Here is a 20999-nt window from a genome sequence, read left to right as displayed (position 1 = left end):
ATGAGAGGAAGAGATACTAGACTGGATGGGCCTTACTGTCTTTATCTCCTGTCATTTTCTGTTTTTCGTTCTCATTCTTTTCTTATCTCTCTTTTTCTTCTTGTCTCATTCTCTTCCCTCTTTTTCATTTCTCTTTCTAACCCTTACCTCTTTCCTTCACTTTTCCTTTCCAGCTTTCTATCTCCCTTTGACTTTTGATTGTCCCTCTTCTGCTGTCTGTGTCTTTCCCTTTTTCTCTCTCTCTTCACCGGATCCTATACTCTATATTTTATGTCATACTGAAACATGGAAAATTTCAGGCGAAAAGGATCGCCTAGTCTATTCAATCTGCTCATTTCTATCTTTCTACCGTGCTATCAGAAGCCTTCTTACTCTCTCCCATGGGTGCTCCAGCTCTGTCATTGCTTTAGTTCTTATAACCTTTCCTGACAGTATCCATTACACTCTCAATGACAAAGTACTTTCTCACGTTCTTTATGTGCTTTCATCCCCTCAGTGTCATGTGATGAATCCTTCTTGTTGAGAATTTTATTGCATGGAAATATTTCTTTCTGGTTCCATATTGAATAAAGTTCCTGCATCCGATACATAGTAACATAGTAGATGATGGCAGATAAAGACCCAAATGGTCCATCTAGTCTGCCCAACCTGATTCAATTTTAAAAAAAATTTTAAATTTTTTCTTCTTAGCTATTTCTGTGCAAGAATCCAGACGCTCTACCCGAAACTGTGCTTAGGTTCCAACTGCCGAAATCTCTGTCAAAACCTACTCCATCCCATCTAAACCCTCCCAGCCATTGAAGCTCTCTCCGCCAAACGGCCATATACAGACACAGACCGTGCAAGTCTGCCCAGTACTGGCCTTAGTTCAATATTTAATATTATTTTCTGATTCTAGATCTTCTGTGTTCATCCCACGCTTCTTTGAACTCAGTCACCGTTTTCCTCTTCACCACCTCTCTCGGGAGCGCATTCCAGGCATCAGTCTTGCAGTTTCTTTTTGGGATTTCCTTATTTGAAGCCCACATGATAATTTGAATGTTTCCAGCATATCTCCCCTTCCATCTTTATTTCTCTAGAGTAGACCTTTCAGTGTCTCAGTGTATGGTTTATTGTACAGGTTTCAACTTTTTATGGCCTTCCTTTGAATTATCTCCACTATGGTAATGTCCATCTGTAGGGCACAATCATAGAAGCTCATAGGAGACTCCAGGGGCTGATACATATAAATGCCTTTGAGAATATAAGCATGAAATAGCCAAAGAAAAGTTCATATATGACCAGTAGAGATCATCTTCCTAATTCAGTTATGTCAAAGAACCCAAATAGTTCAGATTCATAAACATCGGTTAACTGATTCTGGTCTTATACCAAGTTTCAGAATAGTCAGAAAATAATTTTCCTAGATGCTAGGCTGTTGTTTATGGAACTTATCCTCGGGTTGAAGAAGTTCGACCATGTTACAACTTCCTACCGACTTTTTGCATTGGCTACCGATGGAGGGTTGTGTAAAGTTCAAGTTTAGTTGTTTCTGTTTCAAGGTACTATTTGGTTTAGCCCCTAAATACATAACTGACCTTTTCTCTTAGCCAACAGACATAAGAGAAGCTCACATTTAAATTTTGTTTCCCTCTGGTTAGAGGATGTAAATTCAAAAGACATCATCAACATCTCCTCTCACACCAGACAGCATTATGGGGTAAAGATCTAGAACAATTGCTTACGTCTACTACTTATGGGGAATTTAGGAAACGCCTAAAAACATATCTGTTCCTAAAGGCAACTAACCTCATCCCACAATAACTGATCCCTAGAGCTGTTAATCACTAATTTTTAACTTTGTTAAATCCACTCAATTTGTAGCATCTTTTAATTATTGTAAACTGCATAGAACTTCATGGTCCTGCGGAATATAAACTGTTATATTATTATTATTATTATTCTATAGGTTGATGTTCAACAGAAATAATCAAATTATGTCCAGAAGAGAGAGACCCACAGTCTCTCTATGTGCAGATGCACAACCCATATGAAAAAGGATCTGCAAAAGTTAGAGGAATGGTCTAATATCTGGCAACTAAAATTCAATGTAGAGTTATGCATTTGGGGATTAGAAATCGGAAGGAGCCGTATGTGCTGGGAGGTGAGAGGCTGATATGCACGGATGGGGAGATGGACTTTGGGATGATAGTATCCGAAGATCTAAAGGTAAAGAAATAGTGTGACAGGGCTGTGGCTGTTGCCAGAAGGCTGTATAGAGCGAGGCTTAACCAGTAGAAGAAAGAAGGTGTTGATGCCCCTGTACAGATCAATGGTGAGGCCCCACTTGGAGTATTGTGTTCAATTTTGGAGACCGTATCTGGCGAAGGACACAAAAAGACTTGAAGCGGTCCAGAGGAGGGTGACGAAAATGATAGGAGGTTTGCGCCAGAAGACATATGAGGAGAGCCTGGAAGCCCTGAATATTTATACCTTAGAGGAAAGGAGGGACTGGGGACAGGGGAGATATGATTCAGACGTTCAGATATTTGAAAGATATTGACGTGGAACCAAATCTTTTTCAGAGAAAAGAAAATGGTAAAACCAGAGAGCATAATTTGAGGTTAAGGAGTGGTAGACTCAAGAGTAATGTTAGGAAATTCTTCTTTACGGAAAAGGTAGTTGATGTCTGGAATGTGCTCCCATAGGAAGTGGTGGAGAGGAAAACAGTGACAGAGTTTAAAAAAAAAAAAAAGTGGAATGAACATAGAGGATCTCTAATCAGAAAATAATGGTATATATTGAAGAACTAAGGCCAGTACTGAGCAGACTTGTACGGTCTGTGTCCTGTATATGGCCATTCAGTTGAGAATGGACTGGGGAGGGCTTCGATGGCTTGGATGGTTTAGATGGGCTGTAGTGAGCTTTGACGGAGACTTCAGTAGATGGATCCTAAGCACAATACTGGGCAGAGCTCTGGGTTTCTAGACCAGAAATATATAGGAAAAAGGACATTTAAATTACCATATTTTCACGCATATAACGCGCGCGTTATACGCGTTTTTACCTACCGCGCATACCCCTCGCGCGTTATACGCGTGAGCGCGGTATACAAAAGTTTTTCTACATAGTTCCCACCCCGCCCGACGCCCGATTCACCCCCCCCAGCAGGACCGCTCGCACCCCCACCCCGAACGACCGCTCGCACGCGCTCCCACCCGCACCCGCGATCGGAGCAAGAGGGAGCCCAAGCCCTCTTGCCCGGCCGACTCCCCGACAATATCGGGCCAGGAGGGAGCCCAAACCCTCCTGGCCACGGCGACCCCCTACCCCCACCCCGCACTACATTACGGGCAGGAGGGATCCCAGGCCCTCCTGCCCTCGACGCAAACCCCCCTCCCTCCCTCCAACGACTGCCCCCCCCAAGAACCTCCGACCGCCCCCCCAGCCGACCCGCGACCCCCCTGGCCGACCCCCACGACACCCCCACCCCCCTTCCCCGTACCTTTGCTAGTTGGCCGGACAGACGGGAGCCAAACCCGCCTGTCCGGCAGGCAGCCAACGACGGAATGAGGCCGGATTGGCCCATCCGTCCCAAAGCTCCGCCTACTGGTGGGGCCTAAGGCGCGTGGGCCAATCAGAATAGGCCCTGGAGCCTTAGGTCCCACCTGGGGGCGTGGCCTGAGGCACATGGGCCCAACCCGACCATGTGCCTCAGGCCACGTCCCCAGGTGGGACCTAAGGCTCCAGGGCCTATTCTGATTGGCCCACGCGCCTTAGGCCCCACCAGTAGGCGGAGCTTTGGGACGGATGGGCCAATCCGGCCTCATTCCGTCGTTGGCTGCCTGCCGGACAGGCGGGTTTGGCTCCCGTCTGTCCGGCCAACTAGCAAAGGTACGGGGAAGGGGGGTGAGGGTGTCGTGGGGGTCGGCCAGGGGGGTCGCGGGTCGGCTGGGGGGGCGGTCGGAGGTTCGTGGGGGGGCGGTCGTTGGAGGGAGGGAGGGGGGTTTGCGTCGAGGGCAGGAGGGCCTGGGATCCCTCCTGCCCGTAATGTAGTGCGGGGTGGGGGTAGGGGGTCGCCGTGGCCAGGAGGGTTTGGGCTCCCTTCTGGCCCGATATTGTCGGGGAGTCGGCGGTCCTTCGGGGTGGGGGTGCGAGTGGTCCTGCCGGGGGGGGGGGGCAGGGCAGGGCGGGTAAACGGAGAGTCGGGACAGCGCACGGAGCGTCGGGGAGGGCGAAAGGAGAGTCGGGGTGGCCAGAGGAGAGTCGGGGCGGGCGAAAGGAGAGTCGGGGTGGCCAGAGGAGAATCGGGGCGGGCGAAAGGACAGTCGGGCAGCATGCGCGTTATACCCGTGAGCGCGGTATACAAAAGTTTTTATACATAATATTGTGGTTTCTGCGCGCTATACCCGTGTGCGCGTTATACACGGGTGCGCGTTATCTGCGTGAAAATACGGTAAATCAGACCATTCGGCTCTTTATCTGCCATCATTTACTATGTTACCATATCTCTTCCTCAGCATGAAGACTTACCCCCCTCTTCTACGAAACTGCACTGGCAGTTTCTAACGCAGGGAGCCACGCTGAATGGTCCGCGCTGCTCCTGACGCTCATAGGAACTCAATGAGCATCAGGAGCAGCGCGGGCCATTCAGCGCGGCTCTCTGTGCTCTCTCTACACTAAAAACCGCTAGCGCAGTTTCGTAGAAGACGGGGGTTAGTCATGTATGCATACCTGTAGTGAGTCCATTGCTCCTTTTTACAACGGAGGCCTAGGTATAACGTATACACACCTCATGTATTCATCTACAAAGCCCATTGTTCCTCCTCACTATGGAGGCCTAGTCGTAATGTATAGAACCACAAAAAACAGGGAGGAATGGAGGGAAGTGTAATCCAAAAATATCACTCCAAGACAAAAGCACCACACAAGCCAAGAAAGCTAGCTTATTACTTAAGCGAAAGAAAAGCCTCAGACAAACGGAGAGGTGGACCCACGCTCTTCCAACCAAGCATCGTAGGCAAAAAACTTTCGCACAAGTTTAAAGTTAGCAGGTGGGAGCAAAAAAATAGCCGAGAATGATTAATGGTAAAAACCACTGAACACAAATAAACCTGTTTGTGTTCAGTCATAATGTTTGTGTAGTCACAGCTCTAGAGAGTTCCGTTTCCTTTTCACTCTGGAGACTAAGCAACATGCACCCATCTTTAGAGCCCATTGCTCCTCCTCATTGTGGAGACTGAGCCATCGGCATCTCCCCAGTTGTTTTCCCAAGTTGCTTTAATATAGAATTGGAAGTCTAGTTCAGTCATTTTGTTCTTGCCTTAACCTTACTTCAAATACTGACAAATTCTTTTTCTGTTCTTTGCAGACGACCAGCTCAGGTGTTCCCTTCTGGTATGGAGACAAAAGATGCCCTCATCCCTTACAGTTTGACAGTTGTAATGTGAGTGCAAGCTAGTACTTTTATTAAAAATCTGGCTCTTGATTGCAGAAATTTACATTATTTACCAAAAGCTGCTAATAGTACCAATATACACATACACCTACCTTTAAGCATCATTAGGGAAAGCCTGAAAAAAAGGCTTTCAAGATTTAAATTTCTTAGCATTTCTTTGTCTAAGAAAGATGGGCAGGCCATTCCATGTCACGGATGACCACATTAAAGCAAGAGCAACGAGCACAAAACAGTCTCTCTTCATGGTGCGAAGGAATAGTCGGGAGATATTGATATTCCAAATGCTGAAGCCTAGACAGTTCAAATGGAACTAGAGTATTAGAAAGAAACAAACACGTACCTGTATAAAAGACCCGATGGGTAGCAACCAGGATCTTTAAAGAAATACAAAAACAGTTAGGGCTCTTCAGCTTGGAAAAGAGACGGCTGAGGGGAGATATGATTGAAGTCTACAAAATCCTGAGTGGAGTAGAACAGGTACAAGTGGATCGATTTTTCACTCCGTCAAAAATGACAAAGACTAGGGGACACTCGATGAAGTTACAGGGAAATACTTTTAAAACCAAAAGGAAGAAATATTTTTTCACTCAGAGAATAGTTAAGCTCTGGAACGCATTGCCAAAGAGGTTGTGGTAAGAGCGGAGAGCGGAGCTAGTTTTAAAAAAGGTTTGGACAAATTCCTGGAGGAAAAGTCCATAGTCTGCTATTGAGAAAGACATGGATCGGTAGCACGGAATCTTGCTACTCTTTGGGTTTTGGCCAGGTACAAGTGACCTGGATTGGCCATCATGAGAATGGGCTACTGGGTTTGATTGGTCGGACCCAGTAAGACTATTCTTAGGTGAATGAATTGTTCCGGCTATTTTTCTTATATATGTGTTTTTCTTATTTTTTTCATTTACTCCACTGCTCAAATCACTTTTATAGCGGCAAGCTTTATGTGTTTGATCGTCACTCGCCCATACACTTAATATAGATTTAATCTTTGTTTATTTATTAAGATTTAATCCAAATCTATATTCTATTCACATCCTATTTATAAGATGTTTTCCAAGCTTATTTCTTTTTACTTTTACATTATACATTATTTCTTTTTACATTATACAAATCACATATCTTAAGATATAATGTAAAAAGAAATAAGCTTTGAAAACATCTTATAAATAGGATGTGAATAGAATATAGATTTGGAAATAAACAAAGATTAAATCTATATAATAAGCCTATGGGCCACTGACGATCAAACACATAAAGCTTGCCGCTATGAAAGTGATTTGAGCGGTGGAGTGGTGTTGCTGAGGTCTTGAATGAAAAAATAAGAAAACTAGCTGGGGGAACAATTCATTCACTTGGGGAACATTAAATTAAAATGATATAGTCTCCAGGTATAAATTTTATATATACAAGCGAGATACCATCTAAGGTGGAACAGTTTTTAACAAGGGCATAACATGATAATACTTCCTTTTATGGAATACTAGTTTGATTGCAGTATTTTGTATAAATTGAAGTAATCCCATGGTAAAGTGAGTTGGGATAATCCACTCTTGAAATTACAAGAGAGAAAACTAAGGTATTCAGACACTGAAAATCAAGAAAAGAACATATGGAACGAATCTGCTTTAGCATGCAAAAACATTTCAAATTGGTATTTGAAGATTGAAGGTAAGGACACAGTCCAACACTATACCCAAGACTTCAATTCATTGCTTAGGGGTAATGGTGTCCCATCAAGAATGGGATAAGAAGATAGAAAAGGAAGGGATTCCAAGATGGCCGCTGAGAGGAACGCATCTCAGCTGCTCCACTCAAAACTTTTTCTTTTTCTTACTGACGGCTCCTGAGGCCTATCTTTACCGATGCCGAAGAGGAGAGGCAAGAGTGCTGCTAGCGCCTCGCGGCGCTTCGATGTGCCGGCCTTTGGCAACATTGAAGAGTTGATGCGGCGGATGCATGGAGCTGCAACCGCGACACCGGAAGCTAGCCCGCTGAAGGCGCCTGGACAGGGCGAAACCAGTGTCGCTTCTCCTGGGCCGGATACCACGCTCAGCCCCGATGTGAGAGCCCCACCCCTGCAACCCCGAGTTACCAGCTCTTCAGGGGAAGAAGAAACCTCGGAGATGGGGGAGGAACTTTCTCCTGAGGCGAGAAGTTCACCATCGGAGAGTCTGGAGACAGAGCCCGCCCCGGGTTCAGGGTGTCTCTGTAGGAGAAACCGGTGAGCATTTCTATACTCAGCAAAGGCTTTTAATTTTAGATTAGCCAGCACAAGTGACTCTGGAGTCTTTATGGGATTTAATTACAAACTTTATAAAGACTATTAGTCCCATTTTCCAATATGTTGAAGCAAAATTGATTGGGCAATGTTGCTTATTAATAATATATAAACAAGATAGTGATATAGGTATATATAGGGTTACCAGACATCCGTATTTCCCTGGACATGTCCTCCTTTTCTAGAACATGTCTGGGGGTCCACCCGGCTTTTCAAAACCCGACACTTTGTCCGGGAACTTTGGGCTAACACAGCCACCACCTCATTTCATCTATAATAATAAAATGCTAAGCGCGCATGCGCACTCTCGCCGCGTGTTCCCTGAGATCTGATCTGTCGGAATGTGGCCGGCAAGAGTGTGCATGAGCGCTTAAGTTTCAAGTTTCAAGTTTTATTCAATATTTGATTAATCGCCTATCGTAACTACTAAGCGATTTACATTTACAGAAAATACATAATAAAAGATTAACAAGAATATAATAAAAATATTTAAAATCAATTTAAAACAAACTAGACAAATTTGGACATGAAACATTGGGAAAGAAGGGGAAGAAATACAATTTATAATAGGAAAGGGGGGATAATTAAGGGTAAATACACAGAATGGATGGGAAAACAAAATAAATATATAGCTGACTGAAGTAAAAGGGAATTGTAAAGAGTAATTAGCAATTCAATTAAGGATTAAAAGCGTCTATAAAAAGAAAACTCTTAAGTTGGCTTTTAAATTTGTCGAGGTTTTTCTCCTCCCTTAAATAAAGAGGGAGAGAATTCCATGTTTGTGGTGCTGTGACTGAGAAAATATACTGTCTTCTGGTATTTATGATTTTGAGAGAGGGAACAACTAATAAAAGTTGCTGATTAGATCGTAAGGTTTTTTGAGAAGTGTATGGGATTAGAACTTTATAAATGAATGATGGAGTTTTGGATGATAAAGATTTAAAGGTGAGTAACCATGTCACCAGGACTTCAGGATGCGCGGAGTGGCGGCTGCCGGGAGGAGGGCTGTCGGCGAAGAGGAAAGACGCTGGGAGCAGTGAAAGCGCGCAAGGCATCGGGCCCCCCTACTCTACACCTGGTAATTCCTTGATATGGACAAAGTTTATTTTTTAGTTCAAAGCCGCCGCCGCCGCGGCTCCTCGCTCGATCCCCGCCTGCATCGGAAGCCTTCTCCGACGCAGGTGTGGCTTGAGAGAGGAGCCGCACCGGCGGCTTTGAACTAAAAAATAAACTTTGTCCTTCTGCAATTTGTGCTTATTCCAGTCTTCATCTGTTTTTGATCTTTTCCATTCCTTAAACAAAGTTTTTTTTGTCTTTAATCGCTTCCTTAACCTCTACAATGAGTCATGCCGGTTTTTTATTCTTTTTCCTCTTTGATCCCTTGTTGATACATGGTATATATAGATTTTGCACCTCGGTGACCATATCCTTAAAAAGAGACCAAGCTTGCTCCAGTGTCTTTATAGTGTTTATCCTCTTCTTAATTTTCTTCCCCACCATGCATCTCATCACTTCGTAATTTCATTTTCAGAAGTTTAGGGCCGTGGCCGTCGTTCTGGACCGACGTTTAACCCCTATTTCCAGGTTGAAGCATATCATATTGTGATCGCTGTTTCCCAGCGTCCCTTCTACTTCTACATCCTGCGCCGGTCCTTGCAAACCATTTAGAACTAAGTCCAAAATTGTGTTTCCTCTTGTGTTTTCCTTGACAAGTTGTTCCAGGAAGCAATCGCCTACAGTTTCCAGGAACTTGGTCTCTCTAGCACAGCTGGAGGTGCCTAGGTTCCAATCTATCCCCGGATAGTTGAAGTTGCCCATGATAACTGCGTTGCCTCCCTTGCAGTTGTGTTTAATCTCATCCTTCATTTTTTCATCTATTTCTTCAGACTGCCCTGGGGGTCGGTAGTAGATGCCTATCCTCGTTTCTGGAATTTTGTTCCTGGAATTTTGACCCATAGAGATTCTAACTTATCTGTCCGTTGTGGTATGTTGTCTCCAGTAGATTCAATTCCCTCTTTGACGGATGTGGCAATGCCTTCTCCTTTTTGAGCCACTCTGTCTCTGCGGTATAGTTTGTATCCCGGTAGCACCATGTCCCAGACATTTTCATCAGTCCACCATGTTTCCGTTAAGCCTCCAGAGTGACGTCAACAGACATTCTTGTAGTTTCTTCATTCTCAACATCAGGGCTAAGGCCAATCACCTATCTAATCACGAGAGATGATATCATAGGGGCATCTGATTTAGTGAATTCCTCTGAACTTGTCAGTTCATCTTCTGGAATACTTCAGAACATGCACTGCCTGCGAAGACTACCTGCTGATCCTGCCATTCATGCGATGTACAGTATAAGACTTAAGAACAGCCTTACTGGATCAGAGCAATGGTCCATCTAGCCCAATTTCCCATCTTCACAGAGGTCAGTCCAAATCACAAGTACCTGGATAATAAACAGGTGGCCTGGTTTTGTGCCTTATAGAAAATGTGTTTATTCCAACTAATTTCTTCTTTTAAAATTATATTTATTGAAAATTTTTGCAATAATGAACCAACATATATCATTGAACAATTATAGAACCTATATAGAGCATGTGCATCATTCTCAGCAATCATAGCAGTATCCAACTATATCTTATTACCGCAGAATGCGGCAGCCCCCAGCTCAAAGACCAGTGCTCTAAATGAGTCCAGCCTCACCTGCGTACGTTCCAGTTTAGCAGGAAATTGTCCAACTTTGTCTTGAATCCCTGAAGGGTGTTTTCCCCTATGACAGACTCCGGAAGAGCGTTCCAGTTTTCTACCACTTTCTGGGTGAAAAAGAACTTCCTTACGTTTGTATGGAATCTATCCCCTTTTAACTTTAGAATGTGCCCTCTCGTTCTATCTACCTTGGAGAGGATGAACAACCTGTCTTTTATCTACTAAGTCTATTCCCTTCATTATCTTGAATGTTTCAATCATGTCCCCTCTCAGCCTCCTCTTTTCAAGGGAGAAGAGGCACAGTTTCTCCAATCTCTCACTGTACGGTAACTCCTCCAGCCCCTTAACCATTTTAGTCGCTCTTCTCTGGACCCTTTTGAATAGTACTGAGTCCTTCTTCATGTATGGCGACCAGGTCTGGATGCAGTACTGCAGGTGAGGGCGCACCATGGCCCGGTACAGCGGCATGATAACTTTCTCCGATCTGTTCGTGATCCCCTTCTTTATCATTCCTAGCATTCTGTTTTCCCTTTTTGCCACCGCCATGCATTACGCAGACGGCTTCATCGATTTGTTGATCGAAACTCCCAAGTCCCTTTCCTGGGAGGTCTCTGCAAGTACCGCCCCGGACATCCTGTATTCGTGCATGAGATTTCTGTTACCGACATGCATCACTTTACACTTATCCACGTTGAACCTTATTTGCCATGTCGATGCCCATTTCTCGACCTTGATTATGTCACGTTGCAGATCTTCGCAATCCCCCTGTGGGATGAAGAAATGCAAGGTTCTCCCCTGATGTAGCTTGATTAAGAAGCGAAACAGGAGTAACCTTGTCGGGAGGAAATCGGAAGAAGTTTAATATTTGAAAAGAAGGACTGAGATAAGTGATTTTATTTTTACATCTATTTGGAACATTTCCTAGGACAAATTACTAATAATGCAGCCACTGAGATAGTTTTAAGCTATCCACTTAAATAGCCGTCACAATTTTAAAGTTTGTTGTTGTGGACTCCTATTGAAAAGTAAGAAAACAAAGACTGAGTGTTTATTTTCATGTTACGTGGAGTTTTTTTTTTATAGACCCATGATGATATGGGCTCCAGTAGATGCTTTGTGAGTCTGGGAGCCAAGTTATTGAAGTCTGTTTTTCTCCACTTTGCCTTTATAATTTACTTGTTATCTTTGTGGTTTGGTGTGAATGGGGTCCCAACAGTACTTCTATAGCAGTACATTCAAGTTTGTGGTTGATGTTATATTTATAACCTCTGCATCCATATAATTTAGTTTGATAACTTTTTTTCCCATAGGTTTTTGGGGATCTTATGAAAGATTAGTTTGCAGTAGCAAAATTATCAATCACTTTCTAAGCATCAAGATCTGTCTTCTCATTTCCTCTGTAATTCCCCCACTGTTTCCGCTAAGCTGAGCGAGAGTCCTCCAAGTGCATTGCCACCAGTGTGGGGTGCTGTTTCAATATTGTGTGTTCAATTGGTTCCCTGGAGTCCTGCACAGCTTGCCTGTCCCTCTCTTTTGAAAATGTGAGCATGAACCAGCACCCACCACAGCTTAGAGGGAACGGTGGTATAGAAGTAAGTTTGTAGGCTCTTTTGAGCAGGGACCGTCTCTTCTATGTTTTGATGTACATTGCTCTATATGTCTAGTAGCGCTATAGTAGTAGTTATTTTATACTTGTGGGCCATATGGCACTTGGTGTGCACTAATTCTGTTAAAGGATAACTTAGTATCTGCTTTCTCTGCAATAACCCCTTTCCCTTTGTCACTTGGTCTTTCTGGAACAAAAATTTGGGAATCTTTGTATAACCTCATCCTCTGTTTGTGGAGCAAAGATCTCCACAATCCAAGTAGACACGAACAAACCACAGTGGACATACGTAATAATGTTGATGTGCAGTTTATTCATGAAATATAAAAGTATGTGCGGTGGTTCGACACATACGTGGTTTGGCCAATATGGCCTGCCTCAGGAGCCTTTCTTAAAAGGATCAATTACTTGGGTAAATCACTTCATCCAGATCCCATATGGGTCTCTGCACCCACGAACAATTAAACATTGCAACTGCAGGAACACCATTTTATATGCAAAGTCAAGAGAGTTAAAAAGCGCGGGAAACATGATGTCATATCAATGGCATTTATGCAGTTGCAGTGTTTAATTGTTCGTGTGTGGTATCTTTGAACGAACTTAGAATACTTGGATGAAGTGATTTGTCCTAGTAATCGATCCTTTTAAGAAAGGCTCCTGAGGCAGGCCACATTGGCCGAAACACGTGCGTGTCGAGCCACCGCACATACTTTTAGATTTCATGAATAAACTGCACACCAACATTACTACACTCCACTGTGTTTTGCAGAAGTAGGGTTACCAGACGTCTGGATTTCTCCAGATAGGTCCTCCTTTTGAGGACATGTCCAGGGGTTCAGATGGCTTTTCAAAACCCAGCACTTTGTCCGAATTTTGAAAAGCTTGGAACAAATCACTGTTGGGCAGGAGAGCATCCGCACATGCGCAGTTGGGGACGGGGGTGGGGTTACGGTGGGATTGGAGGCGTGACTGGAGCAGGGATGGATGAAACTGGCGGGTCTAGGGGAATCAGGTAACCCTAAGCAGGAGCCAGAGTTACAGAGGGGTTCCCCTCTTTCAGTATTGTTGCTGGGGTAACCCATTTCTCTTCTCTCTTTAGAAAATGCACTTGGATTATATTGTGGCAGCTGCCAATCTCTATGCTCAGAACTACAAACTGCCGGGCTCCAGAGACCGAAATGCCATACAATGCATTGTGGACACCGTCACTGTTTCTCCTTTCATCCCAAAATCTGAGGTGAAAATCCATGTCAGTGATGAGGAAATGAAGGAGTTTGTAAAAGATGTAGGTAAGCAATCCTATTTGAGCTAGTGGGAGTTCCAAAACAGCGAAAACTAAAGTATCTGGTCTGAGGCTTCTGATATCTTATTTCAGCCCCAACAAATGAAATCCAGCAGCTCGTAATGAGGGAGACTGGTAAAGCGATCCGAACACAACAGGCAGACAGCACTAGCATTGTCCCATTTTACTTCCTTCTAGGCCCCCCCCACTCTGCTCCAAGCCATCGGTACAGTCTCCACATAAGCTGACAGTATATCCTCAGTCTTAACTGCATTCGATAGTATTTTTATTTATTTATTTAATTCGTTTCTATCCCCTCCTCCCCAAAGAGCTCAGGATGGGTTGCAGGTTAATATACATAATATACAGTTAACTGGTTACAATATGCTATAGTACAAGTTTTTTGGAATTTCTTTTCTTGTTACAAGTTTTTATCCTAACTAGAGAGTTGCGCGGGGACAGAAATCCCACCCATCCCCGCCAGGATCCTCTCCGTCCCCACCAGGATCCTCTCCGTCCCCACCAGGATCCTCTCCGTCCCCACCCATCCCCGCAAGGAATTACCTCCATCCCCGCCCGTCCCCATAAAAAGCAGCAATTACTTCTTACAGGATCATCAGTTCCACAGTTTCTTTTGTGTTTGCACTGCTGTTTTCCTTGTGGAATCTCTTTGGTGGAATCCTTTTTTTGTTTTCTGTTCAGGAAATTAACTTATAAACCCCCTCTTTTACTAAGGGTGACGTGTCCATTATATTATATGGACGAACCCTGCTTCCAAAGCCTTCCATCCCCGTGGGAGTCCCGTGGGTTAGGGGGGATTCCTGCGGGATCCTCGCGGGATTCCCGCGATCCCCGTTCCCGTGCAGACCTCTAATCCTAACTCGACACATACTAGGGATCTAATACCAATATACATAATATGCAATTTACAGGTTAAATTTACCATAGTTGCAGTGCAAGATTTTTCAAAACAAGTTTTTATCCTCAAGCAACACATACCAAGGATCTTGTATCACTATACATTTCTTTGTAATCTTATCAGTCGTGTGTGGGGAAGTTAGGTGAACAGGTATATTTTTATTGCTTTCCTAAAGTTGAGAAGTCATTCAAGGGATCTAATCTGTGGGGGCAGTTGATTCCAGTGGGTTGGTATGAAGTGGGAGTAGGAACGTCATTTGGTAATTTGCCGTTGAAGGGCACGACCAGGGAGTGTTTTTAGACATATGTCATCCTGGGGGCGGAGGGACCTGTTTGGCACATACAAAGGAAGCTTGGTCGTCACATAGCCCAGCGCCATGTCGTGGAAGGATTTGAATGCTAGCATCTGGCCCTTGAAGACAAAACGTTTGGCTACAGGCAGCTAGTAAGCCAACGATAGAACCTGGGAGACAGGGTCGTGGGCACAGAGGTTTTTTAGAAGTCTACCGCATTTTGTATACGTGGGAGACGTCATAGTGCATTAAAGTAGTCCAGGCAGGAGAGGACTAATGCATAGAGCAGCTGGGTGAAGTCAGACTCAGAAAAATAGTTCCTTATTTTCAAAGTTGTCGCAGGTAGTAAAATGCGGAAGATACCATCTGTAAGATGTGGCTGGAGAGCGACAGATTAGAGTCAAGGAGTATTCCTAGGCTGCATTCTTGGTCTTTTGAAGTTATGGTAGTTGATTTCTAGTGCAGAGGGAGACGGATGTAGTTGCAGTGTTCTTTGTGGATCCAAAGGAATTCCATTTTGGAGGTGTTTAGTTGTAATTTGTTGATGGATATCCAGTTTTTGATTTCCAAGAGGCAGTTTAGGAGTTTCATGAGCTGGGCGTCACGGATTTCTACTAGCAGTAGGTACAGTTGGATGTCGTCTGCAAAGGAGTGAATATGTATTTGGTATTTACAGGCTATGTCTAGGACTGGTCTAATGTAGAGATTGAATAGGGGGGGATAGTAGAGCCCCTACAGAACACCGTATTTGATCCGCTTCAGTTTCAATAGTGCATCATTGAGCAGTATGCTTTGGGATCTATTATTCAGGAAGGAGATGAACCATTGTAATGCAGTGTCTCGGATTCCAAGTTCAGAGAGCTGCGCAACAAGGATAGAATGGTCACTAGTGTTCGAATGTCATGCTGAGATCCAGCAGCACCAGAAGGACATCGTTACTCTTATCCATGAGTTTCCAGCAGTAGTCGATGATGTCGAGAAGGACAGTTTCAGTACTGTGGAATTTCCTGAATCCCGATTAGAGGGCGGATGGTTTTCCTTGTTTGTTGATGGAGTGTAATTGGTTTAATACTGGTTTTTTCCATGATCTTGGAGACAGGTCTAAAGTTGCCAGGCACATTTGGGTCGGGTGTGGGTTTTTTTAAGATCGGTCTGATGACCGCTGACTTCCAGCTTGTGGGTACTGCACCTGTTTGTAGAGAGGTGTTGATGAGAGGAAGGACGGAGTCTATAAGGGCATCTTTCACAGCCACTAGGAGGCGCAGCGGACAGGGGTCCAGTTTGGAGCCGGAAGGACGAATAGCGTCAAGTGTCTTGGTGATGTCATCATGGGAGACGGTTTTAAAGTGAGTTGGGTACCCAGTTGTAGTTTTAATCATCTTGTCTGAGTCTTGGGGGGGACGATGTCTGTAGCGCGGTGGAATCAAGGTAAGATCGTATTTTGTCTATATTGTCATAAGTAGTCTATAAGTAGTCTGAGAGTGTTTCACTGTTGAGTTTGGTGTTAAGGCATTGGTTGTCTCCTTGCAACGCTAGGAGTATCTTTTTTGTTAGTTTACAAAGGTTTTTTGATCTATTGGGGGTCTTTAATAATAATAACTTTATTTTTGTTTTGTAAATCTTTATTCATTTTCATATCTTACCACAAGTGTATAATAATCAATCAGAAAAATTTTTCAACAAATCACTTGACAATCTTACTTATAATCATTAAAGTATAAAAGAATCCCTTCCCACCCACCCCATCTATTAATAATAAATCAATTAGCAATTATCATATTTCCCACCCCTCCTATATCTTATATAAAACAAGGTGTTTAAGGTGTCTGAGCATTAGAATATGTAATCAATGGCCCCCAAATCATTTTAAAATTATGATAATTTCCTTGCTGTATGGCAAGCACCCTCTCCATTTTATAAATATGGCATACTGAATTATAATTAAGTTTAGTATAATCTTTCCAGTTTCCAGTAATATGTTGAATGGCAACCCCGGTCAATATTAATAAAAGTTTATTATTATTTGCTGAAATTGGGCTCTTAAATCTCATAGATGTACCAAATAATATAGTATCATATGAAAGTGCAACATGATTTTCTAACTTGTCATGGTATTGCGGTATACAAAAATAAAGTTATTAAATTAATAACTTCTAAGCGGTTCACAATAAAGAGACAACTGACAACCAGTGAAGTAAGCAACAAAAACAGAAAGTTATAAAGTAACCAGGGACAGTGGTACAAAAGAAAATTAAGAAGTAACAAATTTGTCAAAAAGATAAGGCTTTACTGATTTCCTAAAGGATTGATAGGAAAAAAAAACCTTTGCGATTGTTTCGCTTAGCTAGGTATTCATTTTACTAGCTTGAAATGAAAGTGTCCTATCTAAGAATCTGACAAGATTTCAAAGTGGGAAATGCAAATAAATGAGAACTATGAGTACATTTGTTAATATGAGCCAGCTCAAAGTGAGAGAAAAGATCATTTGGGGCCAAGTCAGATAAGGTTTTGAAACAAATGCAGGCGGATTTGAAAATAATTATTGCCTTCACTAGCAACCAATGCAATTGTTTATAGTATGGACTGACATGATCTGTTTTTTTTTCAATCCAAAAATGAGGCGGACGGCTGAGGGACATTTGGAGCATTGAGATCAAGCATCAAATTACTGCGTCTCAATGGCCACCAATTTGGTCTTGGAGAATGAGATGTACAGTGTCTGCATCTATGAGACAAACTTGGTTTTTCCTTTTACATAGAGCATTTTGGACCCCAGTTAGATTACAGAAGTTAAATAGACAAGAAGTTCCTCCAATTGGTCAATATAGCAAATTTTTAATAAACTTGAAACTTGAAATATAAGTAGTGGAGTACCTAAGAGGGCTGATTCTATTCAACATATTTGCGATCAACATTGCCGATGGATTAGAACAGGGGGCGGTAACCTGCGGTTCGTGAGCCACATGCAGATCTTCTTCCATGTGGCTGCGGCTCTCCAAATCCCAACCCTTTCATTTCCCTCCCACCCCCACAATTCCATCCCCCTCCGGGCCTACTGAGGTACTTGGTAGTCCAGCCCTCTTGCTCCTGCCTCCTAACGGCTGCCTTTTAAAATAGCTGCTGTGACCTCTTGCAGCATTTCCTGTAGTAACGTGAGCTGCCGCGAGAGGTCATGGTAGCCATTTTAGAAGGCAGCCTTCAGGAGGCAGGAGCGAGTGGGCTGTGCACCTGCTACAAAGTTTCCTGCTGGACCACCAGATACCTTGGTAGGCTCGGGGGAGGGGGGAATCGTGGGGTTGGGAGGGTTGGGATCTGGAGATGGGAGAGAACCTTGGCTATAGGTTGGGGGAGGGGCGAGAGAGGGATGAAAGGTGCAGAGACCTGCAAGGAGTTGGAGGGGAGAGTAGCTACACCTTGCTGCTTTTTGTAAATCTTGGGTCAAACATTTTGGCTAAATTGGCTCTTTGCTGTAAAAAGGTTGCTGATCCCTGCCCTAGCATATACTCCTTGTTTGGATTTCTACACCCCAAGTGCATTATTGCATTTCTTTGCATTGAATTTTAACTGCCAAATATTCAATCATTCTTCTAATTTTTGTAGAGCCCTTCTCCTATTGTCCATTCCCTCCCAGGAATCCACTTTGTTGCATATCTTAGCGTCATCCACAAAAAGGAAATCTTTTCCTTCTAACCCAGGGGTCAGCAACCTTTTTAAAGCAAAGAGCCAATTTATCCTAAAAATTTGACCCAAGATTTACAAAGAGCCACAGTGGGTAGAGAAGGGAGTTTGAAATATTCCAGGTCTCTCACTCTCTCTTCCCTCCCCAAGATCTAGCTTCTCTTTCCTCTTTCTTCCCTCCAACACCACTTCCCTCCCTCCTTCCCCTGCCCTGCTGTCCCGCTCCCCCAACCTATAACCAAGGTACTTTTCCCTCTTCAGGCCCCAACCCTTTAATCTCCTTCGCGACCTACCGAGGTACCTGATGGTCCAGCGAGGTTCTTCATGGCAGGAGCGCAGCCACCTTCTAAAATGGCTGCCATGACCTTTCATGGCTGCTTGCGGCATTTCCTGTAGTACTGCGAGCTGCCACGTGAAGTCATGGCAGCCATTTTAGAAGGCAGCCGTGAGGAGGCAGAAGCGAGAGGGCTGCACTTCTGCCATGAAGGCCCTGCCGGATCACCAGGTTCCTTGATAGGCCCAGTGGGGGAGCGTGGGGTTGGGAGGGAGATTAAAGGATCAGGGCCTGGAGAGCCACAGGCACATGGCAGAAGAACCACAGTTGCCAACCCCTGCCCTAGAACTTAGTCAGCTGTTGAATATTAGCTTAGCTGGCTATGTCTCGGCCAGCCAAATCTAAACTGGAAATTCAGTGCCATTTGCCAGATATGGTGCCAGCATTGAATTTCCAGTTTCGCCTGTGGACCCAGGAGATAGCCAGCTATCTCCCATGGACTAAGTATTGGCTGGATTAGGTTTAAAGGTGAATGTTACCTAGAGTCTCCAGTATGCCTTCATCAGGCTTGAGTTTAGATTATGTGATATATATATTTCAGTGTTGTTAATAAGTACTTTGAAACTTTCATGGTAGTCCTATTATTCAGTTTCACTTTACCTCATTCATTATAATTATGTTTATATTTGGTCTTTTTACTACTGTTATGCTGTTAACAAAATTGTAAGTTTTATGCTGAATTATACCTATGGTACATCGCCTTAGGTGAATCTCTTCATAAAAATGGTTAATAAATCTCAATGAATGCTTAAAATATATGAACTAGGCCAAAAAGCATACCTATATTTTGCCCTTGCCTCATCTTCTCAATCTGTTAAGTCTGTAGCATACCAGGAAGGAAGAGGTCCTGGGGAACAGAAGGCCTTCCTGCATTTTGTCGCTGTGTGTCTATGAATTCTGTGGGAGAAATTCTAGTTTGCAGCTGCCTCGTAGCTAAGAGCCTGGGAACCACAACGCTGAACTTCTGTTGTGCCTTTTTTCTGCCCTATAGACCAGCAGCAGCTGGAGGAGCTGAAAACCATCCTGGCCGATGCCTCCTCTCACAGAGCTTATGTGATGGACCCCGTTCACTTTGAAAAGGTATTTGTGTGTTAAACTTTCATACTGTGGTTCCAGTGCTTAGCAGGAAATATCAGGAAGCCCTTAGAGATTATGGAGCTCAGTTTATGAGTAACTGAGAAAACATTAAGGGGATAATTTTATTTCATAGAAACACAGAATCATGACAGCAGATAAAGGCCAAATGGCCCATCCGCAGCATCCACTATCTCCTCTTCTCCAAAAGAGATCCCATGCGCCTCTCCCTTTCATTAAAGCTTAGCGGGTGCAATGTACATTCTATTATATACTTAGGGGCTACATGGCACTTAGTATGTGTGCTAAGATGTAATAAAAAGAACCTTTGTTAGCTAGCTTACATTCCTTTGAAAACTGCCGTGTGCCTGTCCTAAAATGATATTTGTTTCCAAATTTTTTCCAAAGGATAATGACATCAATTTCCACATGGATTTCATTGTAGCAGCATCAAACCTAAGAGCTGAGAACTATGGAATACCCCAGGCAGACAGACACAAGGTAAGGAGGAGGGAGCAGAGATGCCTTAGACTCCTTGGTCCTGATTCTGTATAAGATGCCCGGTCTAAGCAGCTTTTGAGAATGGCATACGGGCGTCCTTTACCCCGATTCTCAAACCGCTGTTCACGTCACAGACGGCATTTAGAGAATCGCGTTGCCGCTGAACTGATCGCGGCAAGGGAATCTTCCTGCTGCAATCAGCTGAGCAGCAGTGGCAGGGAACCCCCGAACCCCCACCGCAAGTTGGCTGGCAGGAGGGATGTCCACTCCCTCCCACCGCCACCATCGAACCTCCCGCACACACATTGTCTGCGGCAGGAGGGATGCCCAGTCCCTCCTGCCACAAACCCCTAAACAATCCCCGGCAGGAAGGATGCCAACTCCCTCCTGCCGGCACCTGGACCATCACTGTACCTTTAACAGGAAGGCTGACCAGAGGGATGAGGGACGCTCGGGGATTGCGACGGGAGGGACTGGGCATCCCTCATTCTGGCCGACTTGCGTTGGGGTCCGGGGGTTTCCTGCCGCGGCCACTCAGCTAATTGCGGCAGGGCCTATATTAGGAAATGATCCCATATAACAGGTGAAGATTAATTCTTTACAATGAATGTTTTATTTCTTATTTGACTCTCATACTTGTTACTTTGAGCTATGTAGGCAAAATGTTTTCCGTTTTTCAGTCTGGCATTGTCAGTTTGCCAATGTGCTCATGCAAATTTATTTTGTCATTTTGGTAATTCTTTTCATTCTTTTTGTTTTCCTCCTCCTCGTACAATTTCTTGTTCCTTCTCTGTGCCTTCCTCTTTATTCTTTTTTTTTTTTTCTTCTCTACTGCTCTTTCTTCCATTCAACATCTTCACCTCCATCTTTCCCCCATCCTTCTTTCTGCCCTATTGTGGTT

General features: G+C 43.9%; 1 protein-coding gene across 8 annotated transcripts in view; it reads left to right on the top strand.

Moving 5' to 3' along the window:
* Window positions 1–20999, top strand: part of UBA7 (ubiquitin like modifier activating enzyme 7) — a 271137-nt gene that overhangs the window by 120147 nt on the left and 129991 nt on the right. For all 8 annotated transcript variants that reach the window (XM_033926348.1, XM_033926355.1, XM_033926349.1 and 5 more), the window contains 4 exons: window positions 5351–5425; window positions 13118–13307; window positions 19515–19603; window positions 20006–20098. In XM_033926348.1, the coding sequence (XP_033782239.1) occupies window positions 5351–5425; window positions 13118–13307; window positions 19515–19603; window positions 20006–20098 (447 nt within the window). The remainder of the gene's footprint in view (window positions 1–5350; window positions 5426–13117; window positions 13308–19514; window positions 19604–20005; window positions 20099–20999) is intronic.

The sequence above is a fragment of the Geotrypetes seraphini genome, chromosome 17 (genome assembly GCF_902459505.1).
Source record: "Geotrypetes seraphini chromosome 17, aGeoSer1.1, whole genome shotgun sequence".
NCBI classification, from domain to species: Eukaryota; Metazoa; Chordata; class Amphibia; order Gymnophiona; family Dermophiidae; genus Geotrypetes; species Geotrypetes seraphini.
The sequence above is the reverse complement of the archived record's forward strand: the minus strand, read 5'-3'. Positions and strand labels throughout refer to the sequence as shown.